General features: G+C 46.9%; 1 protein-coding gene across 1 annotated transcript in view; it reads left to right on the forward strand.

Moving 5' to 3' along the window:
• LOC308311867 (copper-transporting ATPase 2-like) overlaps positions 1-13,651 on the forward strand; it is a gene marked incomplete at both ends in the record, with an annotated part of 37,918 nt that overhangs the window by 2,565 nt on the left and 21,702 nt on the right. The window contains 5 exons of the mRNA XM_080758639.1: positions 4,303-4,629; positions 7,580-8,015; positions 9,646-9,783; positions 11,780-12,010; positions 12,570-12,733. Coding sequence (XP_080614765.1) covers positions 4,303-4,629; positions 7,580-8,015; positions 9,646-9,783; positions 11,780-12,010; positions 12,570-12,733 — 1,296 coding nt within the window. The remainder of the gene's footprint in view (positions 1-4,302; positions 4,630-7,579; positions 8,016-9,645; positions 9,784-11,779; positions 12,011-12,569; positions 12,734-13,651) is intronic.

Here is a 13,651-nt window from a genome sequence, read left to right on the forward strand (position 1 = left end):
TACTTATAGGGTATAGTATAGAAAATGTAGTCCAGGCACTTTATTTATTGTAACACACCTGAAAATATGTATTTTCTGTTAACAGGAGACCCCCGTTCTACTGAACATTCTATTTACTAGAACTGGAGAGACATTTTATTTATTATATTAAGGATTCCATAAATTTTTATGTTTTACTAGAACACTCAGGTCTTCATCCACTCTCCCATTTTGGGGCGGGAACCCCTTTTGGTGTTTTAAGCATTATGTTATGCTTTAGCTATTGAAAAATAGCAGATCTACAAGCTCGTAGCGCGCTACGAGCTTGTAGATCTGACATTGATTTTACAATATAAATTGGGGGTCTCAGAGATAGAAATGCCATTAAACTGGGGGGGGGGTCCTTGAAATGAAACGGGTTGAGAATCACTGCTAGATCCGTGAAGATCTTCTCTTATGGAGTGGGGGTCCCTGGCATATCTCTTCAAGTGGGGGTCCCTGGCATGTCTCTTCAAATGGGGGTCCCTGGCATATCTCTTCAAGTGGGGGTCCGCGGGGCTAATCCGTGTCAATTTGGGGGTCCTTGACACGAAGAAGTTTGGGAACCACTGGCCTACAGTGTGTTTCTACAGTGTGTTTCTACACCCTGTACGGACATACGTATCGACCCCCTGGACACACCTGTTAGTGTACGGACATACGTATCGACCCCCTGGACACACCTGTTAGTGTACGGACATACGTATCGACCCCCTGGACACACCTGTTAGTGTACGGACATACGTATCGACCCCCTGGACACACCTGTTAGTGTACGGACATACGTATCGACCCCCTGGACACACCCGTTAGTGTACGGACATACGTATCGACCCCCTGGACACACCTGTTAGTGTACGGACATACGTATCGACCCCCTGGACACACCTGTTAGTGTACGGACATACGTATCGACCCCCTGGACACACCCGTTAGTGTACGGACATACGTATCGACCCCCTGGACACACCCGTTAGTGTACGGACATACGTATCGACCCCCTGGACACACCTGTTAGTGTACGGACATACGTATCGACCCCCTGGACACACCTGTTAGTGTACGGACATACGTATCGACCCCCTGGACACACCCGTTAGTGTACGGACATACGTATCGACCCCCTGGACACACCTGTTAGTGTACAGACATACGTATCGACCCCCTGGCGTCCATTGAGATGCACCAAAGTAAAATCCAATTAACCCCATGTTGACCTGAGATCAGTTTCTAAAAATGTCTGTTTGAAAATTACAGTTTTCTGAAAAAGCCATGTTTCTATGTCAGTCGTTCTTTGATTTTTCAAAAAATAGCAGACCTACAAGCTCGAGCTTGTAGATCTGCTATTTTTCAATAGCTAAAGCATAACATAATGCTGCTAACACCAAAAGGGGTTCCCGCCCCCAAAAATGGGTTAATCTAGCAAACAAATTGCCATCTCCTCCTATAGGACAACAAACGACGCCTCTGAATGGAATGAAATAAAAAATTAAATCATAATGCGTTTGCACAATGTCAGAGCAAAACTCCAGGACTCTAAGACAAACAGTGAAATGTCGCCAGCTTTGCATGACAGCTGTTCAAAGTGCACAGTATACATGTGTGTGTGTGCCTAAACTAAGCACACACACACACACACACACACACACACACACACACATCAGGGTGATTTAGCATTTCCCAGAAATCAAATACAGTTACTGCTGCAGGTTCAAGGACCATGCTGTACGACGTGCCACCAGTAGTAGTAGGAAAACCGGGATCGAACCCGGTGTAGAAGCACACTGTAGCACACTGTAGCACACTGTGTGTGTGTGTGTGTGTGTGTGTGTGTGTGTGTGTGTGTGTGTGTGTGTGTGTGTGTGTGTGTGTGTGTGTGTGTGGTGTCACATTGGGAGGCTTAAAGTTATACAGTTATGTGGGAGGAATTGTTTCATCTACTGATCATGTGGCCATCATCAAGGCATCATGTGACTCTCTCTCTCTCTCTCTCTCTCTCTCTCTCTCTCTCTCTCTCTCTCTCTCTCTCTCTCTCACACACACACACACACACAGTGGTGGAAAGTAAACCTTAAGGTACATTTGTACTTGAGTATACAATTTTGAGGTACTTCTACTTTACCGGAGTATTTCCATTTTCCCAGTACTTTCACTTCTACTCCACTACATCTCGGACGCAAATCTTCTATATTATATACTTTCACTTCTACTTTTACTCCCCTGCAATTATTTGAAAACTTTAGTTTTTAGTTACTTTGTAGTTTGTTTTTTTGTGTTAGTTTTTTTTTTACCTCTCAGCCCCATTTCTGCCATTTGAAAATATAGCCAATCTGCTATTTTCTAAATATGTTTTTATATATTTGATAACTTGTGAACCTTTTAGAGCTTTTAAAAATAGCAGACCTACGAGCTTGTAGGTCTGCTATTTTTGAAAAATCGAAGAACGACTGACATAGAAACATGGCTTTTTCAGAAAACTGTCAGGATGTATAGAAGACATTTATAGAATCTGATCTCAGGTCAGAATGGGTAAAAAACTGGAACGCACAGGGCTGTGTGGAATGCCAGAGTAAACAAAGGCTGTTTCTCAATACTGTACGTCTGTACTTGTCTGTACTTGTCTGTACTTGTCTAGTTTGTCTGTACTTCCCGTGAACTTGTGAAACGTCATCTGAGTCGATCACAATGCAAGGTCAATATAAAATAGATGTACACAGCTGTTTATATGTTTGTCGATGATGATTATAATTATTGCACTTTAGACTCTAGTAGCCGTTTTACAGCTGTGTTGTTATAACTAAAACATAAGTGTCACTCTGTTTGACCATTTGATTATACAATTCGTTTGACCGTAAGCTTAGTTTCACCGCTGGTGACCTCTGGCCTTGTCACGGTCTGTGTCTCTCCATGCTGGCCCCTCCCACATTCTGTTCCACCACACCAGAGCCATAGAGAGACAGAGTTAGGACACATTCTGTTACACCACACCAGAGCCATAGAGAGACAGAGTTAGGACACATTGATATGATTCATTGATTGATTCATATGAGTGAAAACATGAACAGGTAGTCTCAAGATGAGAGGAGTCGGACAGCACAGTTTTAAACAAATGGAAAGATGTTATTGAACGAATATGGACAGGTAGATTGTTCCAGTCATGAACATAAATTATTTGTTTGCCAACTGATGTGGGTATATTGAAGTAAACCTGTGAGCAATGTCTAAGTTGACGTGTGTAGAAGTGTATGGTGTCATAATACGCTGTTTAAAATACTGTGGATAATTGAAACGAATGCATTTTAAAGATGAACTGCAGCCAGTGCTGCTGTGCTGTCTTCTTGAGGTGGGAGAAGATGGTTGAAGTTGAGATTTCCGTACAAAGTATTGTGTATACAGTGACAACTAAAGTCTCTGTAATGTTTATGTTGTGCTATTACTATAAAAAAAACTAAATCTAAAATAAAGGGATGTAAGAATGTAAGTTCCCTACTTACTCATTGTTTAATGAGTTCCCTGAACTCAGACTGTTGGGCTGGTGAGGCAGAAGTGCCTCTACTTCCCCCATCAAAGCTCCCAGGGAGGAGGGAGGCTCTCCGGTGTTGAAGCGCTGAGCCCTACAGGCCAGAGCTGAGAACGCAGGCGGTGCCCGTTGCATTTGGCATGAGGAAACCGAAACCCCCTCCCTGCAGCTCGACGGGTTTAACGTTGAGCAGACGTATAGACGGAAGTATAGCAGGTCCGCCCTCTATCCTTTTATATAACGCTGTGATAAAAGTGGATTTATTCTGCCTCATTCCTTTGCTAGACTATAACCTAATGTTGTCGCGGTGTTTTTCTGGACTCCTGCTTTTCGGTATTTGACGATGTTTCCCTGCAGCGTTCTTCTGGTTTGACCTTCTGCTTGTTTTTTGGTGGACTTTGATACGGCTTTCTCCTTTTTTTATGTGTTTGCCTTTTGGGACGGATATTATGGTTTTTGACCTGCCTGCTTCAGTTTATGTATACTTATATATATCCCTTAAAGTTTGGTCACTATTAAACTCTTGCAAAGTACCCCTTTTGCTTTAGCTATTGAAAAATAGCAGATCTACAAGCTCATAGCGCGCCTACCGAGTGGCGCGCTATGAGCTTGTAGGTCTGCTATTTTTGAAAAATCGAAGAAGGACTGACATATAGAAACATAGCCTTTTTCAGAAAACTGTCATTTTCAAACAGACATTATTTTTAGAATCCGATCTCAGGTCAGAATGGAGTTAATTAATCCATGCCTCTCGTTTTCTCCAGGAAAATGACGGTCGCCTGGAGAGCCAGGCTCACGACAACCTGGCGTTCGACGGTGGCAGCCAGGGGGAGCTCTCCCCTCCTCCTCCTCCTCCTCCTCCTCTTCCTCCGGCCAGCAGCAGGGGGCGCTCCAGAGCCACCTTCGTGGACGCCCGACGGATGGCGCTGGAGATCCAGAGGGCCGCCGCCGCGGCGGGAGGGGGGAGCGGCGGAGCCCCCGCCCAGCCCCAGGGCGCCGTGCAGATCCGCGTGGCGGGCATGACGTGCCAGTCGTGCGCGCGCTCCATCGAGGCACACGTGGGCGCGCTGCCGGGCGTCACGCACATCCAGGCAGGTGCTCAGTGGGGTGGAAAGTAACCCAGTACATTTACTTAAGTGCTAGCCCTCGGTACCCAGATCGGTGAAACCAATATTCTCCAGCGGTTGCACCAAAAGCGCACACCGCCCCTCTAGACCAGGAAGCACGCTGGCTGGGCCAGGCTATACTTAAGTGCTGTAACATTTTTCAGTATTTGTACTACTTCCCCCCCCCCTAAAACATCAGGTACTGATGTTTGAGAAAGAATTTTTTGGATGATATTGTGATTCATATCACTGTCATTTCGATTGAACCTTTTGACTCAAAGGCTTTTCAACTTTCAGGAAGAAACCAAAAATACAGGGAAGACACATTTCAATATTCTAACCACACCTGGGGGGTCTATTAGAGTAATGTTAACTCCATAGACTCATACAGAACACCTGGGGGGTCTATTAGAGTAATGTTAACTCCATAGACTCATACAGAACACCTGGGGGGTCTATTAGAGTAATGTTAACTCCATAGACTCATACAGAACACCTGGGGGGTCTATTAGAGTAATGTTAACTCCATAGACTCATACAGAACACCTGGGGGGTCTATTAGAGTAATGTTAACTCCATAGACTCATACAGAACACCTGGGGGGTCTATTAGAGTAATGTTAACACCATAGACACATACACAACACCTGGGGGTCTATTAGAGTAATGTTAACTCCATAGACACATACAGAACACCTGGGGTTCTATTAGAGTAATGTTAACTCCATAGACACATACACAACACCTGGGGGTCTATTAGAGTAATGTTAACTCCATAGACACATACAGAACACCTGGGGGTCTATTAGAGTAATGTTAACTCCATAGACTCATACAGAACACCTGGGGGGTTCTATTAGAGTAATGTTAACTCCATAGACTCATACAGAACACCTGGGGGTCTATTAGAGTAATGTTAACTCCATAGACACATACAGAACACCTGGGGGGTTCTATTAGAGTAATGTTAACTCCATAGACACATACAGAACACCTGGGGGTCTATTAGAGTAATGTTAACTCCATAGACACATACACAACACCTGGGGGGTTCTATTAGAGTAGTGTTAACTCCATAGACTCATACAGAACACCTGGGGGGTCTATTAGAGTAACGTTAACTCCATAGACTCATACAGAACACCTGGGGGGTCTATTAGAGTAATGTTAACTCCATAGACTCATACACAACACCTGGGGGGTCTATTAGAGTAATGTTAACTCCATAGACTCATACAGAACACCTGGGGGGTCTATTAGAGTAATGTTAACTCCATAGACTCATACAGAACACCTGGGGGGTCTATTAGAGTAGTGTTAACTCCATAGACTCATACAGAACACCTGGGGGGTCTATTAGAGTAATGTTAACTCCATAGACTCATACAGAACACCTGGGGGGTCTATTAGAGTAATGTTAACTCCATAGACTCATACACAACACCTGGGGGGTCTATTAGAGTAATGTTAACTCCATAGACACATACAGAACACCTGGGGGGTCTATTAGAGTAATGTTAACTCCATAGACTCATACAGAACACCTGGGGGTTCTATTAGAGTAATGTTAACTCCATAGACTCATACAGAACACCTGGGGGTCTATTAGAGTAATGTTAACTCCATAGACTCATACAGAACACCTGGGGGTCTATTAGAGTAATGTTAACTCCATAGACTCATACAGAACACCTGGGGGTCTATTAGAGTAATGTTAACTCCATAGACTCATACAGAACACCTGGGGGTCTATTAGAGTAATGTTAACTCCATAGACTCATACAACACACCTGGGGGGTCTATTAGAGTAATGTTAACTCCATAGACTCATACAACACACCTGGGGGGTCTATTAGAGTAATGTTAACTCCATAGACTCATACAACACACCTGGGGGGTCTATTAGAGTAATGTTAACTCCATAGACTCATACAGAACACCTGGGGGTCTATTAGAGTAATGTTAACTCCATAGACTCATACAACACACCTGGGGGGTCTATTAGAGTAATGTTAACTCCATAGACTCATACAGAACACCTGGGGGTCTATTAGAGTAGTATTAGCTCCATAGACACATACAGAACACCTGGGGGGTCTATTAGAGTAGTATTAACTCCATAGACTCATACAGAACACCTGGGGGTCTATTAGAGTAGTATTAGCTCCATAGACACATACAGAACACCTGGGGGGTCTATTAGAGTAGTATTAACTCCATAGACTCATACAGAACACCTGGGGGGTCTATTAGAGTAATGTTAACTCCATAGACACATACAGAACACCTGGGGGGTCTATTAGAGTAATGTTAACTCCATAGACTCATACAGAACACCTGGGGGGTCTATTAGAGTAGTATTAGCTCCATAGACTCATACAGAACACCTGGGGGTCTATTAGAGTAGTATTAGCTCCATAGACTCATACAGAACACCTGGGGGGTCTATTAGAGTAATGTTAACTCCATAGACTCATACAGAACACCTGGGGGGTCTATTAGAGTAATGTTAACTCCATAGACACATACAGAACACCTGGGGGGTCTATTAGAGTAATGTTAACTCCATAGACTCATACAGAACAGAAAAAGTACAGTAGAACTATTTCTAATTAGTACTACTGTCTGTATTTCTAATTCCCAATACTTTTACTTCTACTTCACTAGTACATTTTGGATCCAAATTATATTGTACTTTTACTCCACTACAATTATTTGAAAACTTTAGTCACTAATTACGTTGGATTAATATTACAGAACATGCGTTAACCAATTAAACTCTATACACGTTTCAGCCATTTGAAAGCAGATCTACAAGCTCACAATGCGTCGCAATGCGACCTTTATCACCACTGAAAGCAGATCTACAAGCTCACAATGACCTTTGACCCCACTGCAGATCTACAAGCTCACAATGACCTTTGACCCCCCTGCAGGTGCTTCTCCAGCAGGGCGTGGCCCGCGTCCTCTTCCAGCCGCTGGTCGCCACGGCGGAGACGCTGAGGGAGAAGATGGAGGACATGGGGTTCGGCGCCACGCTGATGACGGCGGAGGAGGAGGAGGAGGAGCCTGGGGCGCCGGGGGGGCCAGACCACGCCACAGGCCCCGAGACGGTCGCCATCTTGGATCTGTCGTCTCCGGAGACGCAGACGGAGGAGGAGGAGGAGAGCGCCACCGTGTGGATCGGAGGGATGACGTGCGGCTCGTGCGTGGCGGCCATCGAGGGGCGCGTCTCTCAGACGGCCGGCGTGCGCTCCGTCAGCGTGTCGCTGGAGGAGGGGAAGGGGACGCTCCGCTTCGACCCCAGGGTCACGCGGCCGGAGCGCCTCCGGGACGCCATCGAGGACGTGGGCTTCACGGCGTCGCTGGAAGGTAAGGTGCAGCCGCGGCGGTGGCTCAGAGGGTAGAGTGGCCGTATGGAAACCGCCAGGTCCCCGGTTCGATCCCTGTGGGCTCCTCCAGAGCCGTTGTCGAAGTGTCCTTGAGCAAGACACTGAACCCCTGATTGCTCCCGATGTGCTGGTCGATGCCTTGCGTGGTTTCCTCCACCATCGGTGTGTGAATGGGTTAATGTAATGCACCATCTATGTGAAGCACTTTGGACCAGAACAAAGCACGGGTGTTTCTGGTTCATCTAACGTGGTTAAAATGGAGTTGTTTGTCTGAATGTCTTTATTAGGAACAATCCCTTGAGATGAACCATCTGGTTTTCAAGGGGGTCAAAGGGCAATTCACAAAATACACTTCATACATAAAGACACTTTTTACAAACAATTCAACCAGACAAAACAAAACACAGAAACATGGCTTTTTCAGAAAACTGTCGGGATGTAGAAGACATTTTTTAGAATCTGATCTCGGGTCAGAACGGGTTAAGAGGTTCTGTGGGTCGTTTGGACCCACTCCACCTTGAAGCACCTCTTATGGGCTTTTGATTGTGAAGCCCACTGATTGGCTGTTGAACATTGGCTCTCAAAAGGACCATTCATAATAATGATAATGAGGCCGTTTCCTGTTGAATCTGCGTATTCGCGCGCCACCGCAGTACGCGCTGATCTTATCCTGCGGACTGCACGTGGCTCTTGGGCTTTGCTTGGCACAGTTTATAAAGTAAAACAAAATAACAATAATGCTAAAGTAGAATCCATAGCAAACTAATACACTGGAGCACAGAACTGACTGACACAGAGAATAGCAGGCAGGCTGACCGTATAGTAGTATAACGGCAAAGAGCCAAAGAGGCAATGCAATGCAGTGTGTCTGGATTTATTTGAGACAATGTCGCAGAGTTGATGGTCAGTGTCCGTGCGCGCCAGCCATCAAGCACAGCGCCATCTGGAGGATTAAAGTGTGTTATGCAAGTGTACCCGTCGGGTGCGCTGTTGTATCTCGGGCAATGTGAATCATGGCCATCGGGGACACTCATAGTGGCCCTCTGAGTGTGGAACTATAGTGGCCCTCTGGAGTGAGTGTGGAACTACAGTGGCCCTCTGGAGTGAGTGTGGAACTATAGTGGCCCTCTGGAGTGAGTGTGGAACTATAGTGGCCCTCTGGAGTGAGTGTGGAACTATAGTGGCCCTCTGGAGTGAGTGTGGAACTATAGTGGCCCTCTGGAGTGAGTGTGGAACTATACAGTGGCCCTCTGGAGTGAGTGTGGAACTATAGTGGCCCTCTGGAGTGAGTGTGGAACTATAGTGGCCCCTCTGGAGTGAGTGTGGAACTATAGTGGCCCTCTGGAGTGAGTGTGGAACTATAGTGGCCCCTCTGGAGTGAGTGTGGAACTATAGTGGCCCTCTGGAGTGAGTGTGGAACTACAGTGGCCCTCTGGAGTGAGTGTGTATGGTGTACAGTGGTCGGAGTCACAGAGTACAAGGTGTATGGTGTACAGTGGTCGGAGTCACAGAGTACAAGGCGATACAGTATTCCTCCCGATAACACATGGCCGCTTGTCGAACTAATTTTCTCTCTAACCTGTTGGCCGCGAGTCTCCCCTGGCAACCAGACAAGTATCCCTTCTCTTCTGGCACGGAGATCGAGGGCTCTCGAATCAGTCTGGTGCTTTTCTTTGTTGGATTTAATGACACGGTGGGTTGCCAGAAAAGGGAATTAGCGCAGGTGGATTATAAGCACTGTGTTTCAAGTAACCTCTTTTTTTTTTCAATTTGAACTGTCAAGGTCATTCTTGGGTTAGTTTTACAGGGAGAGAACACAGTTCTAGTCCAAACAATACTTTAGTTACAGGGAGAGAACACAGTTCTAGTCCAAACAATACTTTTGTACTATTACTCAAGCTAATTTATAATTCCAGACTTTTTTTTAACTTCAATTGCTCCCACCCAACAAAAATTAACTGAACTTTAAACATTCAGCAGATTTCTGTGGTCTGGGGTTGTCTAAATTTAGCACCTTGGCTGGTAATCCAGTCTGGCAGTGTGCCGCGGGTTCGACTCCCGATCCCGACGGCCTTTACTGCGTGTCACCCCCCCCTCATCTCTCTCCCCATTTCCTGTCATTCTATCCCTATACAAAACTAATTAAATAAAGGCGAAAGCCATCTTTAAAAATAAAAAGTATTAACACATTGATTATATACCTGCCAATCAATGTGTAAAAAATGTGCGTACTCGCCCATGTCTTGTCTCCTCCTATCAGAACCTGCCTCCTCCAATCGTAACGACCAACCATGTCTTGTCTCCTCCTATTAGAACCTGCCTCCTCCAATCGTAACGACCAACCATGTCTTGTCTCCTCCTATCAGAACCTGCCTCCTCCAATCGTAACAACCAACCATGTCATGTCTCCTCCTATCAGAACCTGCCTCCTCCAATCGTAACGACCAACCATGTCTTGTCTCCTCCTATCAGAACCTGCCTCCTCCAATCATAACAACCAACCATGTCTTGTCTCCTCCTATTAGAACCTGCCTCCTCCAATCGTAACGACCAACCATGTCTTGTCTCCTCCTATCAGAACCTGCCTCCTCCAATCATAACGACCAACCATGTCTTGTCTCCTCCTATTAGAACCTGCCTCCTCCAATCGTAACAACCAACCATGTCTTGTCTCCTCCTATCAGAACCTGTCTCCTCCAATCGTAACGACCAACCATGTCTTGTCTCCTCCTATCAGAACCTGCCTCCTCCAATCGTAACGACCAACCATGTCTTGTCTCCTCCTATCAGAACCTGCCTCCTCCAATCATAACAACCAACCATGTCTTGTCTCCTCCTATTAGAACCTGCCTCCTCCAATCGTAACGACCAACCATGTCTTGTCTCCTCCTATCAGAACCTGCCTCCTCCAATCATAACGACCAACCATGTCTTGTCTCCTCCTATTAGAACCTGCCTCCTCCAATCGTAACAACCAACCATGTCTTGTCTCCTCCTATCAGAACCTGTCTCCTCCAATCGTAACGACCAACCATGTCTTGTCTCCTCCTATCAGAACCTGCCTCCTCCAATCGTAACGACCAACCATGTCTTGTCTCCTCCTATCAGAACCTGTCTCCTCCAATCGTAACAACCAACCATGTCTTGTCTCCTCCTATCAGAACCTGTCTCCTCCAATCGTAACGACCAACCATGTCTTGTCTCCTCCTATTAGAACCTGCCTCCTCCAATCGTAACAACCAACCATGTCTTGTCTCCTCCTATTAGAACCTGCCTCCTCCAATCGTAACAACCAACCATGTCTTGTCTCCTCCTATCAGAACCTGTCTCCTCCAATCGTAACGACCAACCATGTCTTGTCTCCTCCTATCAGAACCTGTCTCCTCCAATCGTAACAACCAACCATGTCTTGTCTCCTCCTATCAGAACCTGTCTCCTCCAATCGTAACGACCAACCATGTCTTGTCTCCTCCTATCAGAACCTGTCTCCTCCAATCGTAACGACCAACCATGTCTTGTCTCCTCCTATTAGAACCTGCCTCCTCCAATCGTATTGACCAACCATGTCTTGTCTCCTCCTATCAGAACCTGCCTCCTCCAATCGTAACGACCAACCATGTCTTGTCTCCTCCTATCAGAACCTGCCTCCTCCAATCGTAACGACCAACCATGTCTTGTCTCCTCCTATTAGAACCTGCCTCCTCCAATCGTAACGACCAACCATGTCTTGTCTCCTCCTATCAGGACCTGCCTCCTCCAGCCGTAAGGACCAAAGTACCGGCAGGTCCAGAGTTCCCGGCCCGGTGACTCTGCAACCCCACGGCGAGGTGGCGCCGGTGGGCCTCGTACCGACCGGCGACCCACCGGACCCCGCCACCGGGGGCGCTACGGTGCAGAAGTGCTTCGTCCGCGTCACGGGCATGACGTGTGCCTCCTGCGTCGCCAACATCGAGAGGAACCTGCTGAAAAACAAAGGTACTGTAAATAGGCCCAAAGGTACTGTAAATAATACTGTAAAACAAAGGTACTGTAAATAGGCCCAAAGGTACTGTAAATAATACTGTAAAACAAAGGTACTGTAAATAGGCCCAAAATGGTAAATAGTCGGGATGCACGATTAATCAGTAGCATATCGGCCATACAAATGACACATGGGTATCGGAATGGTCTCAAAATAATACAGATTATTTAACAGCAAAAAATAATTACAAAAATGTAACCCATTCAGGCCTGACGTCGAAATAAAAAAATAATGTCTTCTAAATAATGACAATTTTCGGAAAGATCTGAGGCACATTTTAACGATATTTCAAAAATAGCAGACCTACAAGCTCATAGCGCGCCACTCGGTGGCGCGCTATGAGCTTGTAGGCTATTGGCGCTGGGTGAAAAACATACATACAGTATAGCCTATTGGCACTGGGTGAAAAACATACATACAGTATAGCCTATTGGCACTGGGTGAAAAAAATGGGTTACACATTATCGTGGGATAAAAACGGGACTAAAACACTGTTCTGTTCCGTTTCCAAAGGGGTCATCTCGGTCCTCGTGGCGCTCATGTCCGGGAAGGCAGAGGTCAAGTACGACTCGGGCGCCATCGACTCCACGGGGATCACAAGACTCATCGAGAACATGGGCTTCGGCGCCACACTGATGGAGGACAGCGCCGCCACCCAGGGGAAACTGGACCTGATCGTAAGTACAGCGCCATGGCCCAGGGGAAACTGGACCTGATGGTAAGTACACAGCGCCGCCACCCAGGGGAAACTGGACCTGATGGTAAGTACACAGCGCCATGGCCCAGGGGAAACTGGACCTGATGGTAAGTATACAGCGCCATGACCCAGGGGAAACTGGACCTGATCGTAAGTATACAGCGCCATGGCCCAGGGGAAACTGGACCTGATGGTAAGTACACAGCGCCATGGCCCAGGGGAAACTGGACCTGATGGTAAGTATACAGCGCCGCCACCCAGGGAAAACTGGACCTGATGGTAAGTACAGCGCCATGGCCCAGGGGAAACTGGACCTGATGGTAAGTATACAGCGCCATGACCCAGGGGAAACTGGACCTGATCGTAAGTATACAGCGCCGCCACCCAGGGAAAACTGGACCTGATGGTAAGTACAGCGCCATGGCCCAGGGGAAACTGGACCTGATGGTAAGTATACAGCGCCATGGCCCAGGGGAAACTGGACCTGATGGTAAGTATACAGCGCCGCCACCCAGGGGAAACTGGACCTGATGGTAAGTATACAGCGCCATGGCCCAGGGGAAACTGGACCTGATGGTAAGTATACAGCGCCGCCACCCAGGGGAAACTGGACCTGATGGTAAGTATACAGCGCCATGGCCCAGGGGAAACTGGACCTGATCGTAAGTATACAGCGCCATGGCCCAGGGGAAACTGGACCTGATGGTAAGTATACAGCGCCGCCACCCAGGGGAAACTGGACCTGATGGTAAGTATACAGCGCCATGGCCCAGGGGAAACTGGACCTGATCGTAAGTATACAGCGCCATGGCCCAGGGGAAACTGGACCTGATGGTAAGTATACAGCGCCGCCACCCAGGGGAAACTGGACCTGATGGTAAGTATACAGCGCCATGGC

Source organism: Protomyctophum bolini (genome assembly GCF_963924005.1).
Source record: "Protomyctophum bolini genome assembly, chromosome: 24".
Taxonomy (NCBI): domain Eukaryota; kingdom Metazoa; phylum Chordata; class Actinopteri; order Myctophiformes; family Myctophidae; genus Protomyctophum; species Protomyctophum bolini.